Genomic DNA, 27,188 nt, shown 5'->3' on the forward strand with positions numbered 1-27,188 from the left:
TAGAAAAATAAGATGCTTTTTTTTTTTTTTTTTTAAACAAGTGAATGAATGTACCAAACCAAATTATAATATGCCTTCTAGGTATAATAGCGCCTCACTTTCTGAGGCTTTTTCTCCATGAATAAACCATAGGATCATAGAATGTCAAAACCAGAAGGGAATTCTGAGATCATCACCCTTTCATTTTACAGATGAAGAGTTTTGGTGAAGTAAGGGGACTTTACATAAGTGATCTTTATACTTTATCATACTACCTCAGAGTTGGACATTTTTATAGTCCTTTCTTTTATCTTTTGTAATTTTAAAAGTCAAGTAAGACTTTTAGATAGAAAACATTTAAGAGTAGTGTGGCATAATGGATAGCATATTGAACTTTTTGTCAGAAAACATGTGTTTGAGTCCTAACTCTGGTACTTATTATGAAAACTGCTTGTCCTTCCTGGACACTATGTACCTTATCTGTAAAATGGGAAGGATATCTCTATTACCTACTTCAAAGGTTGTAAAAATAGCTTGCTATGTAAATGAGTTATTATTAATTTTTTTTTGTATTTAGGAAAAGGGATTCAGTTACTATTATGTATGTAGGTGGTGAGAAATCAATAGATTGTAATATTTCGTATAATAATATAAATACATTATTTTTATAAAACAGACATATATGTATGTGTGTATGCTTTTTTCTTTTAACAAAATCTGTTATCTCTCTTTACCATTTCCCATTGAAAATGACTATAAATACATTCTTGTAGGAATTTAGAATCTCTCCTCTATATCTCTTTTCACCTCCTACTCATATAACTCACGTACCTCCCAAGCTAATAAGCTTTCTGAAGAGTTGGATGACTAAAACTAGAAAAAAAATTTTGTAGCCCAGCTGGCAATTAGGATATTGCAAAAACATAGAGACCAGTTTCTTTAAGTAATATTTTTTCTTTTACTGTCTTAATGACAAATCCAACATAGGAATCATTATTTACAAAATATAGAAATTTCTGTTTAATGTTTTCCATTTTTGTGCCTTCCTCCCCTAGAGGTAGATAGGTGGTGAAGTGGATAGAGTATAGGCCCTGGAGACAGGAAAACTCATCTTTATGAGTTCACATTCCAGCCACAGATACTTAATGGAGACAGGGTGTTACCCTGGTCAATTCACTTAATCTGGTTTACCCTAGTTTCTCATTTATTAAACAAGCTGGAGAAGGAAATGGTAAAGCACTCCAGTGTTTTTGCCAAGAAAACCCCAAATAGGTTAATGAAGAGTTGGGCAAAACTGAAAAACAATTCAATGACAAATCCCAGGTAGTGCAATGTTCTGTATATAGTAGGCATTTAAAAATCCTGAATTATTTTAAATGCATTTCTCTGAGCTTTCAGGGTCCCCCGCTGTGAAATGAGGGGATTGGGCTATATTAGGGCTTCTTAAACTTTTCTACTCATGACCCCTTTTTGCCCAAGAAATTTTTATGTGACTCTAGATGTATAGATATGTAAAGTAACTATATAAATCAAACACTTACTGGTAATAAATAATAATTTCACAACTCCCACATTCAGTTATGAGATTGCATATGGAGTTACTACTTACACATTGAGAAGCCAGAGAATAGATAGCCCACAGAAGGGTTTTCAACTTAGTGTCTATCTTCCAAAAAATTTAAATTGAAGTTACATTAAATGGAGCAAATGTAGGGCAAATCCAGAGAACCAAAGCAAGCTTTTCTCATTAGTTAATAAAGATAGAATGGGAGAGGATGGAATGGGATAATCATTGATGGATAGCAATAGTGGAACTTTTGAATATAAAGTCTCACCCCAGGTGGAGCTATCTAGAAACCTCTCCTTTATTTATCTAATGAGAAAATCAAGTTACTATTTGAAACCTCAAAGTTATAAAATATCTGCTCATATTGCACATCCTCCCTAACTTCTTTTTTAGAGCTAACCTGCCATGAGTTATTGTCTCCTCATGGTATCTTTCTCCTTGTTATAGCTAACTCTTGGCTTCACTATAGATTATGCCTGCTAGTCCATAATGGTGTATTCCCATCTCATTCCCTTCCTTTTAATGACTTCTTCCTCCTCATTAATTGTGAGTTCCACTAAGGAAATTGTCTTTCCCCTTGTTAATTGTTAAAATCCTTGCTAACTCCTTCTTGCTGTAATAAATATAATAAAATAATAAAAGCCTTTATAACCTAGTATTGTTACAATCTTAATATTCTTTGTTTTTTTATATTTTTCCATACTAAGTTTATATATGCTAAAAAACCTGAGTGATTTTGGGGACCAGCTGATTGCAATAAGTTAGCATGTCCTTTGCACTTGTGCAAAACTGGCTCCTTCACACTCAAAAAATTCTCATCACCAGAGTTCTTAACATTGTCAAATGGCTTAATGTCAGAAGCAGCCATGGTTTTGGAAATAATACGAGAAAGATGCATTAACATCAGCTTTGCAAAAATAAAAAATAACAAATTAAAAAAAAGCAATAAGAGTAGCTTCGTTTCCTTTCACTTTTTGCTTAGTCATACCCAACTCTTTCAAAGATGAGTCTTCCTGACTCAGGGCTGGCCATCCATCTACAGTGTAAACTACCTCCCTTCTTGTCTGATTATCTCTTTCACAGCACAGCCTGTCAGGTTCAGTCTTGATCTAATCAATGATATCTTTGTAAAAGGACTTCAGTCTATTATGTGGTCCTATTTACCGAGTGACCACCCCTCCTAAATGTGTGTTGTTTCTCGCATTATAAAGTAAATTAAGAAGAGCAACCATTTTCCTTTTTGCATTTGTTTGACAAGCATATAACATGGTGCTTTACACATTATATAAGTTTGTTATCTTTATGCATTCATTCATTCATTCATTGGATGACACAATAATTCTGTAAAGAGGTACTATTATTATAGGTATCATGTAGATAACTATCTTCTAAAGATCTAGCCCATAAATATAAAAATAAAAGCTTATGTTAAGATGACATTTGCCTATCATTACTTGCCCAAGGATGAACAACTAGAATCTGATATACATTTTTATGTCTATGCCTCCTCACTCTAAGACCCATGTTCTATTCATACTTATTGTTTTTCATTCATTTCAATTGTGTCTGACTCTTCCTGACCCTTTTGGGAGTTTTCTTGGCAAAGTATGCCATTTCCTTTTCAAATTCTCTTTACGGATGTAAAAAACTGAGGCAAATGGGATTGAGTGACTTGCCCAGGATAACACAGTCAGTAAGTGTCTGAGGCTGGATTTCAAGCCAGGTGTTCCTGACTTTAGACCTAGAACTCTATCAACTATACCATCTAGTAATCCTTTCCACATGATGACATCTAAATGGACAAAGTACTTTAGGGTTATTAGGGTTATTCTTAAATTTAATTTTTATAACAACCTTCTGAGGGGCATTATCTTGATTTTTTTTTTTTTTTTTTTAGGTAAGGAAATGGAGATAGAGATTAAATATCTTGTCCATCTTCACACAGCCTTGAATTCAGACCTTTTCTGATTCCAAGTCAGGTTCTTTCCCCATTATATCATATTCTCTCCCTCTGTGATGGTGCAGTAGATAGAGTGCCAGCCCTATAATCAGGAAGAATTGGTGTCAAATCTTGTCTCAGACATTTCCTAGCTGTGTGACCCTGGGCAAGTCACTTAACCCTATTTGTCTCAATTTTCTCACCTGTAAAGTGAGCTTGAGAAGGAAATAGCAAACTACTATCTTTACTAGGACAACTTTAAATGGTTTGAGAAATGGGTGTTGGGCATGACTGAACAAGGCCCTAGATTACAGCCTTCAAGGTGGGATTTGATGTTCTGAAAACTAGCTTAGGAACTCCTGGAAAGTCAAAATGGATACTATGTTCATTTCCTCATGGTCACAAAATGAACAGTTTGAAGCAACTTTCTAAATTTCCTTTCAACTCTAAATCTATAGCCTTTTGACATTTCTACTACAGAATTAATGAAAGTATTGTATAGTAAGTGCTGTGGCTCTGGGAGCCATGGTTATAATGCATTCATTATTTAGCTTGTTGCCCTTTATCATTTTCCATTAGTCCATTCATTAGGAGGTTATAACTTATTAGTGAAACTTTGGTCCATGGTAGATGAGGCATTGAGGGACACACTGCTATTGGGTGGATGAGAGAAAGGCAGGAAGTTTGTCCTGTAGAGACAATCCTATGGATTGTTGAGGCATCCCATCAACAGGAATGGGAGGGTTAGGGTGAAGACACTTGTTGGGCCTTATTTACTGTTATCTAGAGGAGCTTGGGTATGGTTCAAAGCAACAATATAAAACTTAAACAGAAATGTGTTCCTGGGGGCAGCATATTGACTTAGAAAACCACAAATTAACAATGTCTATGTTGTATTATATTTTTTATTTACTTAGTTAAACATTTCCTAATTACATTTCAATGTAGTTCAGCTACATGGGGGATGGGGGTGGGGTTGTGGGCTGCACCTCCAGCCCGGGGTAAAGGGGAGAACAGAAACAAAGAACATAAGATAAACTTGTTGCTCCTAATACTCTTCTTGTCCTTTGAACAAGTGTAAAATGAAACACATACATAAGTATAAACACACATACACACACACTCAAATGTTGGTAGAAGAAGTCTCATGAGATAGGTAGTTAGATGACAAGCAATTTTATTTTGCAAAACAATCACTATTCAGCAACAAATACAATTGCAAATCTGATTGAAAAAACATGAACTAACTACCACCAGCCACTGAAGAAATGCCTCTCTATGGTAACAGGCTCTAGAATTCTCAGAAAAAAAAACCCCATAGATTTGTAAGGTATGTTTTAACACTTGGAATCCGGGCACACTGTGTGTGCATTTTTGCTCATTTTTTTTTCCTCTTTGCTAAAGTGAAGTGAATTGTTATGATTAAGCTTTTTTTTTTTTTTTTTTTTTTTTTTTTTGAGTCTGAAATAGGCAGCTTTGTTGTAGAGGGAATTGTTCCAGCTACTCACCTAGGCTAGAATCCTGTCTGTATAATTTTAACACAACATGGAATTAAACTGAAATATCCATTTTTTGAAGGAATATATGGAATCTGTCTCCAACATTATGGATTTACCTTCAAGCAGAAATCTTTTTTTCTGTCACTTAAAGGCTAATTATTCCATTTTCTCTTTCTTCTGATATGAAAGATAGAAAAAAAGTTTATATTTCCAGTTGTGTTGGAATCAATTATGAGGAATATCACTACATTAATACTAATGTAATATTATTTGGTTCTTAATATACCATTTCCTGTATACCTAGTAGGAAAAAATATAAAGTCTATCATAGGTATCAGTAGACTGACTGCCTTTGCATTTTCCTAACTTCCTTCAATTTTTCCTGTCCAGTCCTTTTCACATCCTTGCTAACTGGTGCTTGCTATACAGGACTTTTGCTGTGGATGGGACTGGAGCCCATCATCCTGCTAACACTGCAGGTGAATCCAGAGAGAGTTGGTTCAAGTGAACATGGCCTTTAAAACTCTTCATAAATCTGGATCATTGTAAATTAAATGTTTCTCAGTTGCAGGTGATTCCAGAGAGAGAGTTGGTTCTTTTGTGAACATTGGCCTTATAACTCTTCATGGATCTGGATTACTTAAAGTTACAGTGAGACTGATTCTCACTAGCCAAAGCCAGAGTAAAACTGCATATAGAAGATCTAGAATCAGGAGCTTTTTTGAGCTGACTTCTAGACCACCAGATGCATTGTATTCCTTGTTAGTATTGTGTTTGCAAAGCTTATGTTGAATAGTGTTCTTGAGAGTGAAGAAAAGGCTTGGCTTTTTTAAAGGGGCTTCAAGAGCCCTGTAACGTAACCTGTGTGTTTCCCTTGAGTCAGCAAAATGTGTTTCTTTTGGTTGGTTTTTACAAAGACTCATGATTCCTTCTGAGCAAGGCAATTTACTTGTTCTGAAAAACATGCTAGGACTGGACAAGAAATGACTCAAATGTCTTCCACTAAACTAACTCTGGACTTTTAGATGCAGGTAACTAAACTTAACCATCCTGAGTTGTTTTTGTTTGTTTTTGGAGTGTGTTTGTAATTTAAATCTAAAAAATACTTGAGTCACAGGTTAAATGCTATCCTGACCAGATGGTATTCAATTTCTGTCAAATGGATGTTCCATAGTACCTTAGTTGCTAGCTAACACTATCAAAAGGTGTAAAAAATACTGGCAACTTCTTTTGCACTTGGTGGTACAGAGTCAGAGCAAAGTGTTCCACACTACTGGTTTTCCTGCTTGTGTAACATTAAGGACTTTGATGCTCTACACCAGGAAATATTTCTGTGTAAATGCCAGGGTTAGTTTAAGCAAACTCTACTTAGCAATTACAAGGCAGAAATTAGAAACCCAATTGTCCCACTCAGTTTCTAAATTTACAACATTTGCATCAAACAACTGACTGATAGACAGTGTTAGACAGGATTGGAAGTATATAAAAGCTCTGTTGAAAACTAATAAAGGAGGGATTCTCTCTATTTCTAGGGTTTTTTCCTTGGGGAATTCACATTAATGACAATATCAGATGGGTCATTACACTATCCATGTAGCTCTCTGTCTCTTCACCCTTTGGATTTTTGTTAGATGATCCACACTAAAATGTTGCTGAAGTCCACACTCATTCTCTCCCTCTACTATCACTCTCAAGTGATGGAACTGATTTAGCTCAAAAGAAACAATAAACTTCACTATCTAACTTGCACATTCTTTTAGCTCAGTCATTAAAATGAGGGATCTTAAGAACACTTAAAATAGCAAAGAGATTCCATAAACATATCAACCTCTCTGGCCCTATTTAGGGACAGCTCAGAAATGGACCATGGAAAATGTTTGTCAATGAGCTTAAAAATCAAAAGTTTATGATTTAAATGAGTTCTTTCCTGATTTCTAGATAAGCTCACTGTAGAAAATATTAGAACTGCTCTCTTACTTGAGAAATCATCCTAAGCTGTAGTATTTTTTAGCGAAAAGTTGATTCAGTGTTATACAGAGTCCTGAAGGATAATTCCATCAAATTGGACACTGGATCTCCACTTTTTGCTTCTATGTACACTTAAAAAAAAAGATTCTTCTAATTGAAAGCATCTTTGCCTTTTTGGTATATGGACAAATGTTCTATTTCAATGGGTGGCCACCTCTGATAGTATATCTAATTTAGCAAGGAGATGATATCCTGAGGAGAGGAATTTCTCAAATTCACTCTCCTGGATTCAACTTTAGCAAATGAAAAAAAAAAGTAAATAAATAAAAGAGGCCATCATTTTGTAATTATGGGACTAAAACCCAAATTACTTCTCAATTTAAAAAATCCCAGAATCTCAAACCAACAGTTTTTCAATTCTTTTACATATATCCAGACCTTCCCAGAAAACTCTATGTTGGTGAAGAGAAACAAAAAAAGGAAAATAAAAATTCTAGCATTACAGAAGAGACTTGTATCTGGCACTATAACAGGGGCACGGCTTTTAATTGTTACAGAAAGCAATTTCATGCTAACAGTTTTTCTCTTTTTAAATGTTTTGTGTGTTTTTTTTTAATAGGGAAAAAACCCTGCTAACATCTACTTTCACATACCTAAAATTTCAACACCAAAGGGTGCAAGAGACACAGATACTGTGAATAATAAAGTATAATATTCAAGTATATGAGGGAGTATCACAAATGGCCACAGAGAAATATATATATATGTATATATATATGTATATCTATAATACTGTATCAAACAGATGGAAAGGATGTGAAACTTGTAGTGTGGACACAAATCTAGCCAATTAACTGACATCCTAATCAGACACAAGTCCATAGTTGTGGAAGTGCTCCATGACTAATAGCTGCTCTTTTACATCACTTCCTCAAAAATACAGTTCAAGTGTTCTTCAACTACTTTTTTAATTAGTTAAATAATTTACCAAAATCACCTATACACTGATTTAATTATCCAGGCCCCAAATGTTAATAACTTAATTGAATCTTTCTTCCCATTTATACAAAATAACACTTTTTTTAAACTTGTTTTTTTTTTTTTTTTTCTTATATGTTCTTCTCATCTTGTAACCAGACTCAGTTTAATTTAATCTGTAATAAGTTACAAAAGGACAACCTTGTTGCCCATAAACAGACCAGTGAAATGAGCAGCTTGGATATTAACGAGGCTCTTCAGAAAATAGTGGATGGCCTTCAGGCACATGAAAGGTAAAAATGCATTTTTATCATAATACTCCATGCAAGACAGAGCAGAGCAACAAGAATCATCCAATGGAATATATTGCAATTGAACTCATATAAAGCCAATGAGTCTTCTTGCTGCAAAGGAAAATCAGGTCAATTTCTGCACGTATTTAAATTTGGGGAATTATTTTTATCATAATTGGTTACCACAATCTTGGGATAAGATTTATTTTAGAATTTGTAAGGATTGAATATAACACCTGCTCTGAGCCCGCTCCTGCCAAGAACTCATGATTAAATAGCATTACTTCATTCAGTGTTAAATGATACAGATTCATAAGCCCTGCTTAGCAAGGGCAGCAGTGACATCTTCAGCCAAAGTGGCAAGCTGGGGGGATTCGAGCAGGTTGATGCTTCCAGATGAGGAGACATTGCTGAGTCGCCGAGGTGAAGCCACACTGGATCTGCCCGGAGATTGTGTGATGATCTCAGCACCATGGTCTACGCGAGCCTTAGCATGTTCTCTGAAGTTCAATTTTTGGCTGTCAATCTGTTCAGGACAAAAAATATTTATTAGTGATTCAGTCATCATAAATGGGAGTAGGGAGTCTTTTAGTCTATGGATCTGATTTTCAGATCACCTATACATGCTGGCATAGCCCCACTCCTAATTTCCCAATTCTTTCATTTGCGGATAATTTGGCTTGTAAAAAGTCCCATACCTTGACATTACCACCTCCAGGTATATGGTGGGCATTGTCAAGTGAACCCACTTTAGCTTGTGCCTTTTCTTTGAAATCCAGCTTCACGCTTTCAATTTTCACACGGCCACCGCCTGTATGAGACAGAAAGATTTTATATGCAAGGATGAATTTGCTTTGGTTTTTACTCTTGTGAGAGAATAGGTAACAAGTTTTTAAAAATTAGAATGGGATAGACAAAACCAAATCACAGGATGGCATGTCATTTAACTTCAATGACCTTAGCTTTTAAAAACAAATCTGTAAACGATGGTTTTATACTAGCAGTCCCCTTACAGCTCTAAATTTGTGATTATTATGGTCTTTATGATAGAAGTTGTATAAGGAATCTTTAGAATGTCACCGAAGTCTTTTTGCCTTTTGACTACTTAGATAACAGTATTAAAAATATCTCAAAGGGAAGTATTGACATGCTATACAGTTTAATTTTTATGCTATATAGTTTAATATTTAATCTCCAGTGTTTCCCCTTTTCTTCATTTCTATTCTGAATAATCAGGGTGCTATTGGCTTTAATATATTGAATTTGCATGTAACCAGTTGGAGAAATTTCACAAATACAGTATTTGTTAGAAAGTTAAAATGAGCATGATCCCTCTAAGATAATTATTTCCATTCTTAAACTGTTTTTTATTGTTACCTGGCCTATGACGGATGTTCTTTAGGGAACCACATTTGGATGTCACATGACTTAGGTCAATCTTCTTGGTAACAATTTGTATCTGCATAAATCACATAAGATATATTTTAGATGGCTTATGCACACAAACTGATGTTCAAGCCCATCCTGAAAAGCACGCGTGCATACGTGCGTGCACACACACACACACACACACACACACACACACGCATGCTTGAATACATTTGGATAAGAAGGAAGGACCCAAGTGTAAAAGTCCTGGAACAGAAGATTTTATTAGTAGAAACAGGACACACCACAAGAAACAGAAACAACTGAATTAATAATATAAACTTTCATCCAATCAAAGCATTAAAGATCATCATGTTAAAACCTCTTATAAGCAAACACCCAGAGGAAGCAGAAGAAGATGAAGTGGTTAATATTGGAAAATGCTTTGAAGATTAAAAAAGTATCAATTGTGACCAGAAGATATCAGCTATAAGTAGAGTATTACAAACAGGCTTTTCCAAAATAATAAGTGATCACACCTTGGTCAGTGGAACTTCCCTGAAGCACCTTGTAATAGCATCATGGCAGTGCTCAATTCTTTTTCCTATTTGTTTTTGAGTGTTTCTCTGCTCAATTCTTGGAGGGTGGAAATTTTTCCACCTGTTTTCAGATCATTCAGACTTTCAATTCAAACCTTGCTGCTTAGACATTTTCATCTACTGCCCTTACAATGGAGGATAGGAGCAGCTGGTTGAGTTAATCCTGTCTTCCTAAAATTCTTTTATAATAGCATGAAGCATTTAGACTGACTACACAATCCTTATCAGTGTCCGAAGAAGGAAAGGAAAAAGGAGCCATGAGTATCAGTCTCTGGCACCCAGCATTTAACCCATCCAACCCCTTTCATTAAGCTCAACAGTGAGCAATATATTGATCCCACAGCAATTATTCTCCAAAAAGTGATAGTTTCAGGAACCAGCTGCTAGGGTGGGAATGCTATTTGGTTGCTTCCCTCCCCTTTCCTTATGTTCATTTGAGTGGTGAATGACCCATAGCTAGGAAAAACTTGAACATCTGGCTCTGATCACTTGCCATTTGCTGTAGGGATATTCAACCAAGAGGAAATCTGTATGCTGAAATATACAGAATAGACGGGATTGAAGTTTCTTCCTACCCCCAGAAAGAAGCTGCCTTGTTTTCTGACTGTAGACCATATCAGTTGTGAACTGGAGACATTTAATGTCTGACCTTTGGATTTATACTTTCATGTCCTACCTTATTACTTCTGTTCTAGTGAAGGAGAGAAGCATAAACTCTTAAGAAACAATGGAATTTCCACTATTTTATTTTGAATTATGCATAGAATTTACTTGATCACTTCTGCAATATTCCAAGTGAATAACGGAGGTGACTAACTGCTTTGAATACCTATAAAAATCTTAGCTTCTATCTCCTGTGCAAGTTGAACTGCCATAATTTCAATGGAATAATTGGAACACGTGGTTCAGCTAGTTGATATTGTATTTTCACTAGAAGAGGAAGAGAGCATTAGGCAAAGACCAGTGAATCAAAATGATAAAGTAAATGAATCTGCTATCCTCCTAGCTTCAAAGATATATCTTATGCAGTTTAATTTGCTGGAGGACTCATAAGGGAAGGATAGGAAGCCTATTTCTCACAGACAGGGTTGACATACCACTAGACCAGGCTGACACATTAAACAGTAGTGAGGAGAAAAAATGCTTGGGAAGGAGCAAGATGGGAAATGCGACAGAGGGCTGACTCTTCAGGTTGCTCACTCACAGTCAAGGACACCCTTCAAGTAGCAGCTTCTACTTACATTTCCTCCCCCTGCAGAATGTTTGATGTTATCCTTGGAACCACATCTGGATTGAACCTCGCTAAAATCCATCTTCTTGTTTAAAATCCTAACCTAAAAGGAATTGGAGGGAGCTTACTGCAAATGTTTTTCATTCTGGGGAGCAGGGGAGCAGGAAACCAGAAAGATCCTTCTTTTCCATGTGTGGTGAGCCAGTTTTATGAAGGATGAATATGAATCTGCCTCAATATTAATTTGACAAATTCATGAAGAATCCCAATATTTTCTATCACTCACTAGAATTTAAAAACATCAATGTTGTCACTTAACTGTAAACTCTAGAAGGCAAAGGCTATGATGAATATTATCTAGGGAAGTCAAAGCAAGCCTATTTCTTGGACTTAGAAGAGCTGAAGACATTTAGTGTCTGACCTTTGGATTTATACTTTCACATCCTAACATATCACTTCTGTTCTAGTGAAAGAGAGATATCCAATATTTTAGATGAAATCTAATGCTAAGTCAGGGATTCTGGTCCTCATTCTAGAAACCTCAATAATCCAGTTCATTCTAAACCTTCAATGACTATGGCAGATTTCTTCTTCTTTGTTCTTAACAGATCACTTGAAGACTTGACTTCTCTGCTAATCATTTTGTTGTGCAAGAAACCCATCTTTGCTTCACCTTAGGATTCCCTCTGATTGATTTTCTTTATTGCTTAGAGTTATCGATCTCCTCTTCAATGAAGAATGGTTGGTTACCTTTTAGGAACACTAGATAAACTTTGAAAAAGAGAGTGAATATGTTAAAAGAGAACTGAATTTCACAGCATGAGTCCTGGAATTGCAGATTTATCAACTACTAAGCCTGTGGAAGCTGTCTTACCTTCTTTCAGTAAGTTTCATTTCTTTACATCTCAGTAAGATGGAAATAATAATATTTATACTATTTTCTTTATCCTCTTTTTAGGGTTAATGTGATCAAGAATAACGTGCTTTATAGGTGCTATACAAACTATAAGCTATTGCTACTACTACTACTTATTATTATTCAGTTGTTAAGTTGTGTTTAACTCTTTGGTTGACCTGGTAGACTATAGCATGTCAATCATGTCCATTGGGTTTTCTTGGCAAAGATACTGACTGATTTGTGAATAAAAAGCAAATAGAGCCTAAGTGATTTGCCTAGTATGATACAATTAATAAATAAATGACTGAGGCTAGATTTCATTCAGGTCTTCCCAACTCTAGATCCAGAGCTCTATCCACTGAGTAACTAGCTGACTTCCACTACTAGCATTATTATTACTATAATAATTAATAAAGGGGAAAGATTGGAGGCAGGATTCCATCCTAGCAGTGATGTTCTCTTTAGAGAGAGTTAGTATGATCAAACCTGAGCCAAAAGATTAGGACCAAAGATGTGCAAAAATGGTTAAAAATAATCCAAGATCAGGAAACCCAAAGATTATTATGTATACACTACTGTCACCTATTAAAAAGAACTGCTTACCTAGAAAAATACAGGCATATATATATATATATATATATATATATATATATATATATATATATATATATATATATATGAATGATGGAGTAAAGCAAAATTCTTCCTCTCAAAATATCCTTTTCCCCCACTGATTTCCACTGGACAGGTAAGTGGACAGTAATTAACTTTATCAAACTAGCATTATTTCAATGCCCTTTATAGTAATCATGGAAACCATTTCCATTCTCTTCTTGAGCATTAAGTTACTTAACAACAAGAAAGAGAAAGAAGAGAAAGACTAAATATTCTACATCCATTCCTTTCCCCCTTTCTCAGCCTCCCAGGTTTTATTAAACAGCAACAAGTAGAATGTGATTTACTCCTCACTCTCTCATTTTGTTGAAGAGATATTGGACTTAGAACTCATTTTACCCTTTAAAACTGTGAGAAAGTCAGAAAGCTGGATCACTGTTATCAATTGCTCTAGCTTACCTTTTTGGTTTCCATTCTTTAGTGAACTTCATTCCCTGCCTTTCAAATGGGGGATAGGATCAATTTTAAAATTTCTACAGGCATAATTGTTTAGAAGCCCAGGCAATTATTGATATGAAAATGGAAAGTTCTTTGTAATCTGTGTCTCACTATTGAGCACTATTTATTTGTAAATTCATTCATTTATTTTTTGAGGCAATTGGGGTTAAATAATGTGTGCAGGGTCACACAGCTAGTAATTGTTAAGTGTCTGAGGCTGAATTTGAACTCAGGTCCCTCTAACTCCAGGGCTGGTCCTCTATTCACTATACCCATCTAGCTGCCCCATGAGTACTATTGGAAGATCTAATAAAATAGCACGCAATTAAGGTACATCTAGGGAGCTCTCAATAAACCATGTTGTTGAAACTCACCATGAACCCCCAATCTACATGAAGGTACCAACTTTGACCCTTTTTATTACTCATTCTTGGGCCTTAGTTGTTTCTTGGAAAATGTGGCTTAAAATAAAAACAGAAGCTTAATGATCTCCTGATCTCAGATGCTCTTCATACCTTACCACTGCTACTGAGGAACAATCCAAATGTCACAAAAATTGAAAATGCTTAGGAGCAACTGTTTTCTACCTTCTTGAGAAACAAGCACAAACAAATACATACCCCAGACTTCCATTAATCTTTAAGACTGATGTCACAACAGAGGAGATAAAAAGAAATGAAAATATAAGATAAAATTGACTGAACTGGATTAGTACTGCCCAGCTGGTCTGTCCCCTGCAGGGATATATCACAAACACCTCTCTTCAGTGACTCCAAGAAAGGGCCTAATTTTAAAATGGGACTTCAGAAGGCATGATGACTAAATTTGAGTATAGGGCATATAATAAACAACCCATTTTAAAAAAGGGATCACAAGAAGAGTCCAAATTCAACACTAAACCTGGCTCTCTAAGAAAGATATAGTATTAACTCTTGATAGTTGCATGGATTTGAATTAATGAGTACCATTATATTTCAACTTTCATGATAAACTATTTTCAGAAAAAGAAGCATGCTATTTGTTTTGCTAAAAATGCTCCATTCAGATGGAATCTCCAGGGGCCTCATTAGATTGGATATGAAATAGATATCTGAATTCTTCTAATTGCATTTAGGAGCAGATTGGGGCTTAATGGACCCTTCAAAGATCTTTGCCTGTAATTGACTTGTTCACTAAGGAAACACAATCAGAGATAATAGGAAGTGATTAATTCAGTAAAAAGCCATTTTTTATAAAGATAATATTACTATTTGCTTACTAAATATTAACGCTTTAAATGTTGATTGTACATAATTTGCTTTTTGTAATCCAAAGAACCAGCTACTGAATGGGAGGGGGCTCTATGAGATCCTGAAATCATTAATAGGTAATGATTAAATATAAATGTATATTTTATAATAAAACATTAAATATATATAAATATAAATTATTTATCCATATGCAATAAGATATTATCTTATGGAAGTATCTTTATTAATCCTCTATTTGCTTCAATTTACAGGTTTTATTGTTTTCCCTCTGTAGCAACTGTAATACTGAATATAAGCTCTTAAGAACTTAAAGGTGATGATAGTTTTGTCAATGTATGTTCTATTAAGGCTGTAATATCATGGTGTGTGTTTATTTATTTATTTTTTTTGTTGACATTGTGTTTAGCACTTTAGATGCTGCATGTGTAGAACTGAGTAATAACAGTATTTATAGGGTACTTATCAGTCTCTCTATGTACTGGAAGAGAGTTTGTTGGTGGTATTTCCATGCAGGACAAGTTTCAGTCTAATAACTTTTCCTATTCAGCTGATTACTGTGGAATTCTCCCAGCTTTGCTGGAGGAAATGTCTGGCTCTTCAGCACTACAGACTTCCCAAGGCTCAGTTAACAGCATATTCTGCCACTCGATGTAGTCATTTCAAAAAGCAGGAAAAAATGCTTGTTGAGGATGGTAAGGTCATATCACAGAGCAATTTTCTGATAAGAACTGTCAGTTCTTATTCTCCAGTCTCTAAATAGAAAGTAGTTTCTCAGGCACTTAGATGTCAATTGTCCTCATGTTTTGTGGAATACATCTTAAGGGAAAAAACAGTCTGAACAAATCTTTCAAATGTAGATGTTGAAATAGCAGGCTAGAAAATATAGTAGACCTTTGTGTGACAGAGAAACTGACTCTCTGAGATTTGTGAATGAGAGATAGGAAATGGAGCATTCATAGGAACATAGAAAAAGAGTTCTAGAACTAGAAAGGAATTTTGAAGCCCTCATTTCCAATCTCCTCATTTTATAGCTGAGAAAACTGTGACTCACTGGGAATAAGAGATTTGCCCAAGAGTCAACTCTCCTTCCCTAGTACCCACAGTGTCCTATTCCTACAGATAATGGCAAAACAGTTTTAATGTATATGTCAACTATTTCAATTCAATGGACATTTGTTATTTGTTTTTTATTCTTGAAGAGTACCATAACACCAGGGAGGTGATACCTCCCTATATATGAATGCACTGTATTTAAGTGAAGCAAGGTCCTTTAAAGTCACTAACTTCATTTTCCTCTTCCAGAGCCATCTGGGTGCAGTGATCAGATATAGATCAGAACTACTGGAGATGTCCCTGGATAGAATGGGAGACCTTGACCTTTATCAGCTAAGGTCTTTCCTAGTCTCAGTTTAATTGACCATTCAGTAATTCAAGACTAGGTAAGAAACAAAGTGGAAAATTCCTTCTTTTACTAGTCACAGAAAAACAAAAAAGATCCAGCCTGGGAGGGGATGACATTTATGAATTATGGTGAAGCATTGTGCTAAATTCTGGAATTATAAGAATAAGACATGGCCTAACCTCTATTCTCAGAGATCTTATTGGAGTGAGAGATTACACAAATTAGTGTAACACAGAGTCAAGTATTATTTTTGACAGGAAGAGGAAGGAGAAGGGATTCACAGTGCTTTGGGTAAATCTGAGCAGAGATGAGTCACAGAAATTGTCACAAAGTGACATTTCATCTAAGTTCTGATAGAAGGCAGAAATCAGAAATGCAGAAATGAAGACAGAAAAACATCAACAATTGATTGAGTCTTTATGTCTCATATTTGTTGTTAGGATAAAATGACACAAATCTGAAGGCTTTATATAAAAATGTTGGCTATTATTGTTCTTATTGTTACCTTTTATTCTTTGTGTTTTCTGGTGAAAGGAAAGACTAGAGAATAAAAGACATTTCATCACAAAACTGGATAATTTTTAAAAAATGGTATGGTGATGTCTTTTGATTGTGCATAAATTATATTTAAATGAGAATTGCATGAAGCCATCAGCTTCAATGTCTTCTAGAGTGACTACAGTCTGGTAATCAATAATAAATTCCCTAATCATAGGATCATTGAATTTAGATCATTGATAATCTAGTCTGTTTCTTTTTAAGTAACAAGAAACTGAGTTTCAGACAAGTGATACGGCTTTTTTTTGAAGTATATAGGGAGGTGAGAAAAAGCTCAAAATCAAGTCCTTTGACTACAGATCCAAATCTCCTATACCATTGTGTCCCATAAAGTTGCTTCTCAACTCTTAAAAAAACTTCAATTGCTTCCTTTTTCCTCGTGAACAAAACCAAAAATCCTTGGCTTGATATTAAAATCTTTCTACTATCTGGGCCTAATTTACTTTCTCTGGTTTGTATCCTTAATGCACGAATCAAACAGGAACACTCTCTGTTTTTTCAGTATATCTGAAACTTTCCCACCTTCCCAATTTTTGCTCATGCCATTTCCCTCCATCTGGAGTGTTTTCTTTCCCCACCTCATCCTTTAAAGAGCTTACCCATTCATTCTAAAAAAACTCAGCCTAAATATATCTTAATTTTCCCTTTTCAATTACTTAAGTAAGAAAAAACTTCATTTCCTTTAAACTTCTGTAATATCTTGTGATATTTTAATAGTATTTATCATGTACTCATTTGTGGTGTTAGTGTCTAGGTATGGAAATATTTCCCTGACTAAGATTCTAAATATAGAATGTGCTAAATAAATATTTGTTGAATGAATGAATGAATGAGTGAACAAACTGGGTACTAGAGTAATTTTTTTTGGGGGGAGGAAATTATAAACCAATTAGAAATCTATACAAATTAGAATTTCTTACAATCCTCCAATGTAAATCTTTACTTTTGTCACTATCATTTATGGTAGTGGTTGAAATGATGGTCAGAGTAATGAATAGAACAGAATTTTAGAATGAGGGCTGTTAGAGACCTTAGGAAATTCAATCATTCATTTTTTATAGATAAAGTACAACATATAACTATTAACTTTTTTTCCCCCTTAGGATTTCCAGTATGCTCTATTCTGTGCATTTAAAAAAAATATTTGGATATTCTTTGTTTTTTGTTTTTGTTTTTTCCCCTCACCTACATTCCTGTTGTTTTTTTCCCCCATGGGAAAATAAGAAAGAGCTTAGATTCATAGTGCTTTTATAAGAAATGGTGATTTGGGATTAAAAAAATGACATCTTTTCTTTTCATTTAGTTATTGTTTTGGAAGGAACACGAGGGAAGCTAGTCTAATTGGACTTTTGTGAGGTTATCATAAGCTAAGTATCATTTTCCCAAAATTCTATTTTCAACAGCTTTTACTATAGTTTCTGAAAAGTTGTAAAATACCTGCTTTTTGGTTTCCATTTTGACAGCTCAGTTGAAATGATGTTGTTATACGGCTAATATTTAATTGCTCATGCAGAGAGATGAACAATCTCTTCAAAATAGTCTTGCTGCAGGAGGAGAGTGATATAAATGGAAGAGGAGGATTTTATCTACAAATGTGTAAGAGAACTAAGAAAAATTCATAAAATGCTTATGGCTGCCACTTGAGACAGGATTCTAAATCAAATTCTGATTTTTGACCTAGTGCTTTAATATGGAAATGGCTGTATCTGCAAATCTAAACTATGTTTCCAGGGAGAATAACTTATGAAGTCATGGGAAATCAAGTTCAAAATCTGTAACTAAATTCTTTAGTCTTTTCATTCTGTTACCTTTGGCCTTCCTTTTTAATTTGACCAAGTGAGGACAACTGGATGTTCTCTGACTGCTCAGGAATCTACCAGGTAATGATTTGAAGATTTATTCTCCTGGTACTTAGTTATATCTTTCTACTAGGGTTTTTTCCTTTAGTCTCCCTGAATCCTAAAATCCCTGTTTATTTTTTTTTCCACAAGTAAACATTTTGAAAAAAACTTTTTAATGTTTTATTTATTTTATTTCAAATTTATGGAATAAAACAAGCATTTCCATAACATTAGTATAATAAAAAAAGATTTCCACATGAAAATCAAAATCTATTATGCACAACTTGTTCTTCCTTTTAAATATATAATAAAGTTATCATATAAATTTATTTTTTTCTTTTCCCCCACACCTTACCTTAGAGACACAAATTGTGTGTGTGTGTGTGTGTGTGTGTGTGTGTGAGAGAGAGAGAGAGAGAAAGAGAGAGAGAGAGAGAGAGAGAGAGAGAGAGAGAGAGAGAGAATGTGTGTGTTTGTATATAAAATCATTCTATATATACTTTTATTTATCAATTCTTTTTCTGGATATAGATAGCATCCTACTTCAGATATCTTTTGTAGTGAATTTAGGTATTTATGATAGTCAAAATGATCAATTTACTCGAAGTTGCTCTTAAAACAATATTTCTGTTACTATTTACAACACTTATTTGATTTTGCTCATTTTACTCTCCATTATTTTGTGCGTCTATTCATGTTTTTCTAAGACCATTGAGCTCATAATTTCTTATAGCATAGTTGTACTCCATAACAATTATATATAGCAAGAAAAACCAAACAAAACAACTTCTTTGAAAACATGTGCTGAGATTTATTTTTATAATATAGGGGATGAAGATATTCTTTATTTTTATGTGTTATCCCCATGCAAATTGTTTGACTATTCGAAAACTGAATGTAAGACTGAAATAATCATGCTGTATAATACCTGCAAGGTTAGGAATCTGCCCAAAGCAATTATGCCTTCTTTTTCTCTCTTTCTTTGCTAGTTTAACCATGTACTGCTGGCAGAGGGCCATTAACATGAACTTGCCCCTTTATTTCTCACATTGCAGTTGCCCAAAGATATAATGAGCAATTTGGGTGCTCTGAGCAACAGCTCAAATATAAAGTATGAAAAAAGTTTCATTTGACTTAGTCTTAGCCTGTGATTTTTTGCTGTGGGGAATTATCTCTATCAGAGCAGAAAGATGACTTTTCTGAAATTTATAGTCTAAATTGACAGAAGCACGGAGAATTTAAGTGACATACTTAGGATCACAAAGCCTCTATGTGTTGAAAATGGGAATTAATTCAGTATTCAACTCCAAAAGTGACTTTTTAATCACAAGACCACACAAAATTTCATGAAAATAATCAAAATCTAAAATAATCTAAGTAATGAAGAGAAAATTTGTTGATCAGGAGAGGGAAGAAGTGACTCTAATGCCTTCAACTCTGTTGCTAGCATGTATTTGATTTTTCTGTCCTATTCAAATGGCAATGTTCTGGATATAGAGTTGCAGTTGTCCCATCCTAGTTATAGAAACAGGCTATCATAACATTATATCTTTCATTCATTTAGACTTTACTTCTTTTTTTCATTATTTCCCAGGTATACCAGGAATTATCCTAAATTGTTTTTTCATAGAAAATATGGAGCACATGAATTAGATGAAATTGAATGAGATATATTTCAAATTGATATAAAGATTAGACTCAAAGAATATTTGTTATTTCAAGCTGGCAGAAGGTCTCAAGTGGAAAGCCCCAGGAATTTGTGCTATTAAATATTTTTTGATGAGTTGGATTGAGGTATCGATGACATAGTTATAAATCTGAAGGTGACACAAAGTTGGAAGGAATTAATCATGTATGAGATAATAAAAGATCTTGCCAGACTAGAGGATTAGGCCAAATCTAATAAGAAGAAGAGTATAATAGGGATAAATGTAAAGAATGCAGTTGGATCAAAAATTCAATTTCATAAAAATAAGAAGTAGAGAGTATTATAAAATCACAATTTCTCTAAATAGGTAGTATACTTCAAGCTTTTTATGAGTCAGTCATATCTTCTAGGAAGGAATAAAGAGATGAAATTCCCTCTGTATGTTGCTGTAGTCCGGCAACAGCTAAAAAAATATGGTTACTACAGCTTAAAAAGAATATCACTGAAAACTAGAATGATGAAAATCATAGATGTCATATCACATCAGGATCATTTGAAGGAATTCAGTAGGGAACCATGATAAGCTTATTTTATTTTGACTGGCTATGTAATTGTTTGGCCCTGAACAGTACAGTGGATGGAAGTCACAAGAGGCACATTTAAGATTGATATTGGGAAAAAGAATTAGAGTCATTAAAAAGTGGAATTGGCTGTTTCAATAACCAATGGATTCTCTCTCACTGGAGATCTTTGGCAGAAACTGAGGACCATTTATCCTCTATGTTATAGTTGGGATTCCTCCTAGTTATGGGTTTTACTGTATGGCCATTGTCATTCCTTTCCACACTAAAATTCTGTGTATCTATGAGATCAAGCATATAAACAGACTTAACTGCATAATTTTCCAACTAATCATAGGCAGATATTAAAGCTTACTTTACAAGTAAATTCTAAAAATGACAAAGAAAAGGAAAGGGAATAAATATTATATATCTTCTGTATTGCTAACTGATATAACAGAAATCATCTTAATTTTATCCACCCTGTGAAGTAGGTACTATTGTGATCTCCATCTCAGCTGAGGAAATTGAGGCAGACAGATTAAGTAATTTGCTCAGAGTGACAGTTATTAAGTGTCTGAGGCTGGATTTAAATTTGTGCTCTTGAGTTCAGGCCCATTTCTTTACTCACTTATGCCACCTAGCTGCCTCTATGGACTTATAATTTCATTTGTCTTCTATATATTACAATGCTTTCTTCTTGTAAAAAATTCTACCTCTTTGAACTAGATCTCAAAAATAGTCTAAGTTTTTGGGGAAAAAAAAACAAAAACAAAAAAACAACCCTCCCCCAAGGTTCCTGCTTTCTGACTTAGGAATGTGCTTTAGAAACACAGACTCCCATGAAAAGATAACATAAAAGAAAAAAATGGTATAAACATGTGTGCAGAATTTGTTTACCTGGATATCTTAAATCCATTGGCTTATGGAACCAGGTTTAACTTTTTTTTTAGATGTTGGACTAAAAGCTGTGGGTCTCTATAGAAACAATTGCCTTTCATCCAGCTGTTCATATTTTGCCTGGGAGATGACTTGACTACAGATGAATGATTTCATAATTATTGAATTTAACAAAGACATATCTACTCTACAAGATCATTTGGGCTCTATTAATTAATCTAAAACACCTGTATGAGACTAAGAATATTTTCATTTTTTTACTCTGATAAATTTCACTCAAAATGATTTCAGTTTAAAGGATTACACTGTGTATCTTATACTATTTAATTTATTCCATTAATCACTAAAGTTATTTCATTGACTGGTGCCATTTTCAAGAGGAAAAAATATGATATAGTAAGAAAAATACCTATTATCAGCCTAATTCTGTCTGTCCACTGTTAAAACTTTTGTATATGAGAAAATATGAGTGTGATTCAGCTTTGACAAAAAATGAATCACTTCACTTCAGGACAGCATTAAGTTCCCCAAATATTTTTATATCATCTTTGAGAACTTAATGGTTCCATCTCTATTAATTGCTAGAGAATAGATGGCTAACTTTTCTTGTTTATATATGTATCTGATTATAGATTACATTTCCTTTTGATGGGTATATCCTGGAAAAAGCCATTAGCTTAGCAAATATGCATTGTCAAGATATTAGACTAGATTTAAGTGTGGGAGATATCAGTATAAATAAGTCATGAATATTCCCTGCAATTAACTTGTTAAAGAAGAGATATGATATCACTAAAATATTTAAATGTATTTCTGATGTCATAAATTTGGATGTTACTTCTGTATAAATAACAATTCATTCATTCTTGTTCATCCTATGTGACTTTTGTCCATATTTTCCCATAAGTTTGTTGTAGGAGGTCCTATCAAATTTCCAAAGCTTTCCTCAATTTTCTTTTAAGATTGTGAGACTACTAGTGGAGTACTCAAATTATCTACCTGAGCAGCTCATCCTCTCTTCCTATCCTGATATCATCTTTCACCTCTCTCCATTACTCTTCAAGGATTCACATTACTGGTGATATTTTACAGGCTGATCCTCCCATGTTTCTCTCTACTACTTCCCATAATGTTTATTTTCAGTATTTTAGAGAATGTTGAGCTCCATGTTTCATAAAAATTCAATGCCAGCAAAATATTGACACTAAAAGATAAGCCCTAATTTACAGAAGATTTGCAATTTGTCGAAAGAAATCCAGTCCCTTCTCCTTTTTCTGTTTAATTATTGGTTCAAAAAATGTCCATGAGAACTATCAGGATCAGAAACTGTTTGTGTATGACAAACTGCAAAAGTTTGAATGAGGATCTTAGTAGTAGAAATGAAAAAAGGGGCCTTTAATGACACACTAAGCATGTAACAGAAGACCCCCAAATCTACATCTCTACTATGATCTAGGCAATTCTTCTTTCCACTGAGATACTCTAGAGGTACTTGAAACTTTACATATATAAAATTGACTCCATCTTCTCTTTCTACTCTCCAGCCCCAGTTGAATCCTCCTCCTTGCTAATGATTAACAACTCATTGTCTTTTTTTCTTTTTTACCATATCTTCCCCTTTGTCCCTTTCCATATTGTTTCAAAGACAAGCCATAACAATTTTATGTTTTATTGTTCAAGATAATTACATTATATTCCTTAGAATGCTAGGTGCACATCTATTGGAGGATTTATAGTAGAATATGGACAAGCAATGCATAGGATCACAAAATGGTGAATGAAATATGTACCAATGTATGACCTCCACATCAGTGTGATCAAAATTCATCAAAGTACCTTTCACTGTAAGTACTGTAATGAGGCAGTACAGGATTCTGAAAAATGTGATAAATCAGAGGTGAAAGATCAGGGTCCAAGACCCATAATAGTCACTCTTACAGTCTTGGGAAGGTTACAACCACTCAGAGATTCATTTTCCTAATCTGTTGAATGGGAGTGATAATATTCATATTATCAGGTGAGTGGATGTTCTGAGAAAGAATGTTTTGCTTTACAAATGTTGATATTGACTAATATATCTCATTTCTTCCTTCTTGGATCCTTCTTGTATATAACATTTCTAAATTCTAACATTCCCATGTACAAGATCTGATTATGTTTCCTCCCATCTAGAAACTTCAATAGCACTTCACCACATACTGAATGAAATTCAAATTGATGTGTTCAAAATTCTGCAAAGTTTGGCTGTAATTTTTCCTTCTCAACTAATTTCCTACTATTTTTCTAATGATTTTTTTTTCGCAACTGTACTATCTCATATTCTCTGAATACACGGGGGTTTTCTCACTTCTACAAGCATATAGATTTTGTTTCCACTACTTGTAATGTTCTCCTTTTTTTTTTTAACCCCAATCTCTACCTGAAGAAATATTGCTAATTCCTCAAGCTCCATTTGTGACATTTCCCTCTTCCTTGATTCTCCAATCCAAAAGGTCTTTTTCTCTTTTAAAAATTTCTACTATATGTAATTTGTAACTCATCACTATTTTGTTGGCACTTTTCATATTTTCTTGACATCCTCCCAATTAATCTACAAGCAACATGGTAATCATCTGTTTTTTCCACAATATTTTCAAACAATAAATCAACAAAAATGACTTTTGAATGAAAAAATATAACTTAAGAAAATCTGACTAATAAATAATGAGGCTGCTACTCATTGTAAAGTGCTACAGATGTTAATAACATTCACTCATCACTGAGATCACTGGCCAAATATATTATTGACTGATCTCTTTTAATTGTTATTAAAATTAAATGCTTTCTGGTGGGGGGAGATAATATAAAGAAGCAATCTTTACAAAATGTATAAAGAAAGATTTCCTTTTGCATGACTATTTGAATTTAGTATGAAAAAAAAAAGAAAAAAATGTTCAAAAGAAATGCCTCACCTGAAAAATGCAATTGCTGGCATCTTAGTATAATTTTTTTTAAGTAATAAAAATTGGAATGATCATTGAATAAAAGAAGTAAAACCCAACTAAACAAGGTTCTCAGAATGGTTTTATTTGGGTCATTTATGAATTTAGGTTTTATAACAAGGGAATTAAGCCTAATGTGCACCTTATTCTACCATGTATTTTCTGGAGGTACAGATTATTAGCTAAAATTGTTAATTGTTAAAATTTACCATAAGTGATAATGAGTATTTATAAAAAATTCAAACAATTAATTGTGTTTACATCAAATATAAATTTTGCTTGTACTTTTCCCTGAAGATTTATTTTTCCTCTACCCTTACCTTTCTCTTTTCTACTTTCCCCCTTTTTTTCTAAAGTAGCTTTAGCACAATGGCACAGATTTAAGATATCTCTTTGTATATGTACTTAATTTAATATGGTCAGAATACTACATATCTAGAATCAAGCCCAGAATCAGGACTTGGTACATAATTTATAAAGGAAAAGAAGTTATATATTGTAAAGTTATATATTGTAAAGAAGATTTGGAATTGGGGATATGGTTTTGACATTTATTACATGTATGATCTTGGGCAAATAACTTGGTCTTTCTTTTCTGTACCTCACATTCCTGATCTTTAATATGAGGAATAAGATAAGACCTTCGAGTTCTAATCTATGATTTTATTTCTCTGTGAAACTCAGTTTTTCAAGAACTTTTGCACTGCTATCTCTGTAATAAAATAGGGAGCAAACTCAGAACCTTCCTACATTTCCCTATGTATTATTTCATTGATTAAGATACTCACTTCAATGATGTCAATTGAAGTCTTCCATGCTTTAGTGGACTAGAAGTTGCCTTCATCCACTTTCTCTAACCTGGCTTATTCTGGACCATAGATACATAGTTCAATTCACTACTATCACCACCACCACCACCACCACTAATACCACCACAACTATCAGTAGGTAGTGTTTATATAGCACCTACTAAGTGCTAGGGGCATCTAAATGGTGCCATAGTGCATAAAGTACCAGATCTGAAGTCAGGAATCCTCATCTTCCTGAGTTCAAATCTGGCTTCAGCTACTAACCAGCTTTGTCATCCTGGGCAAGTCATTTAACACTGATTGCCTCAGTTCCCTCATCTATAAAATGAACTGGAAAATGAAATGGCAAATATTCCAGTATCTTTGCTGAGAAAATCCCAAAGAGAGTCATGAAGAGTTGAATAAGATTGAAAAAAATGAACCAACAACAACAATTTTGCACCAGGTCCTGTAGCTAAGCACATTTATAAATATTATCTCATTTGATCCTTACAATAAAAAAGTGAGGGAAATAGAGAGAAATTTAAGTGATTGCTTAAGGTCACACAGATAATATTTGTTTCAAGATAGATTTAAACTTAGGTCTTTCTAGATGCTTCCATCATTCTGGAAACCTATCCATCTTGGTTGATTCTGTCAGAGCATATATTTCCTAATTTAGATTCAAGAATTCAAAATCACTCTCATGTCTAGATGAAATATCAAAGGGCAATTTTAATGAAGTCTGTGCTACCAAATAATACTCAAATGAACTTAAAGGTCTATGATACATTCTTTAGGAGATGTTTCCTAAAAAATTATACTTCAATCTAATCTTGCACACCACAGATTTTGTCTCACTGTTCTCTCCATGTCTTAGCTTCATAAACCTGTTTGCATTATGACTTAGAATTGTGTTTTTAGCACTCCCTTAATATTTTTTCTCTCTCCGTATTTTATCAGTTCTGATACTTTGATTCCCTTTACAAATAGTATGCATGTGCAGCTCCAATTCATGACAGAGACCTTTAGATATGGTTATGGACCACCATAAAAAAGAATTTTCTTTCTTCTATATCACTTCTACAATAACAGTTTTTCATGACTTTCATGAAAATTGATAATATCAAAGATATACAATATTTTTCATCAGCAGTCTCCTTCCTTTCTCTTTTCTTTGAGAGCAATTTTAAGAAAATAGTACAACCAACATATTAGAATATCTTCATTGCTTTTTCCCCTTTCAGAAATGTACTGAATTCACTGAATAAGCAAGGCACATCCCTAAAAGAAGACTTCCCCTTTTTCTTGACAATAATTATGTACTGGGCTAAGGACAAAAGTCAATCAAATAACTCCTGACTAGCATGGCAAGAAAGGGAACTTCTTATGTTTCTTAACTTCAAAATCAGTGAAGCATCTAGAAGACTTAAAAACTGGTCATCCCATCACAATATAGTCCACATTCTCAACTTTCTTCCTTTTTTTCTTTTTCCCCACAAGTTAAATAAATTTTATAGGAATTTGTCTAAGAGATCAGAAGGCTAACATTCTGCTATCTGTTTCTTGATATACTGAGTGAGTAAACACCTCCTGCTTGGTCAATGGAGATTCATTATAATGCTTTTGCTTTGGGTTTGCTCTTTTTTTCCTAGGTCACCTGGAAAGTGAGACTAGATTTTATTACAAGTTAACTTTTTGCCTCCAATGAAAGGAGAGATTGTCTTCAAATGAGATGCTAGGAGCATGGTTATATTTTTAGTATAATTTACTATAACTTTTCGTGATCAGACATATTAAGATTTTTTTAAAAAATATGGTAATCCCT

At 34.0% G+C, this 27,188-nt stretch overlaps 1 protein-coding gene across 38 annotated transcripts in view; it reads right to left on the reverse strand.

Annotated features, from left to right (window-relative positions):
- Window positions 1-4,645: 4,645 nt before the first annotated feature.
- The window catches only part of MAP2 (microtubule associated protein 2), a 352,478-nt gene continuing 329,935 nt past the window's right edge, over window positions 4,646-27,188 (reverse strand). For 24 of the 38 annotated variants that reach the window (XM_074298861.1, XM_074298858.1, XM_074298859.1 and 21 more), the window contains 4 exons: window positions 11,432-11,524; window positions 9,601-9,682; window positions 8,922-9,034; window positions 4,646-8,749 (listed from right to left, as the gene is read on the reverse strand). In XM_074298861.1, coding sequence (XP_074154962.1) covers window positions 8,534-8,749; window positions 8,922-9,034; window positions 9,601-9,682; window positions 11,432-11,524 — 504 coding nt within the window. In that variant the 3' untranslated portion in view covers window positions 4,646-8,533. The remainder of the gene's footprint in view (window positions 8,750-8,921; window positions 9,035-9,600; window positions 9,683-11,431; window positions 11,525-27,188) is intronic. The other 14 variants (XM_074298868.1, XM_074298866.1, XM_074298853.1 and 11 more) reach the window with 1 other exon arrangement.

This window comes from Sminthopsis crassicaudata, chromosome 3 (assembly GCF_048593235.1).
Source record: "Sminthopsis crassicaudata isolate SCR6 chromosome 3, ASM4859323v1, whole genome shotgun sequence".
In the NCBI taxonomy this organism is placed as follows: domain Eukaryota; kingdom Metazoa; phylum Chordata; class Mammalia; order Dasyuromorphia; family Dasyuridae; genus Sminthopsis; species Sminthopsis crassicaudata.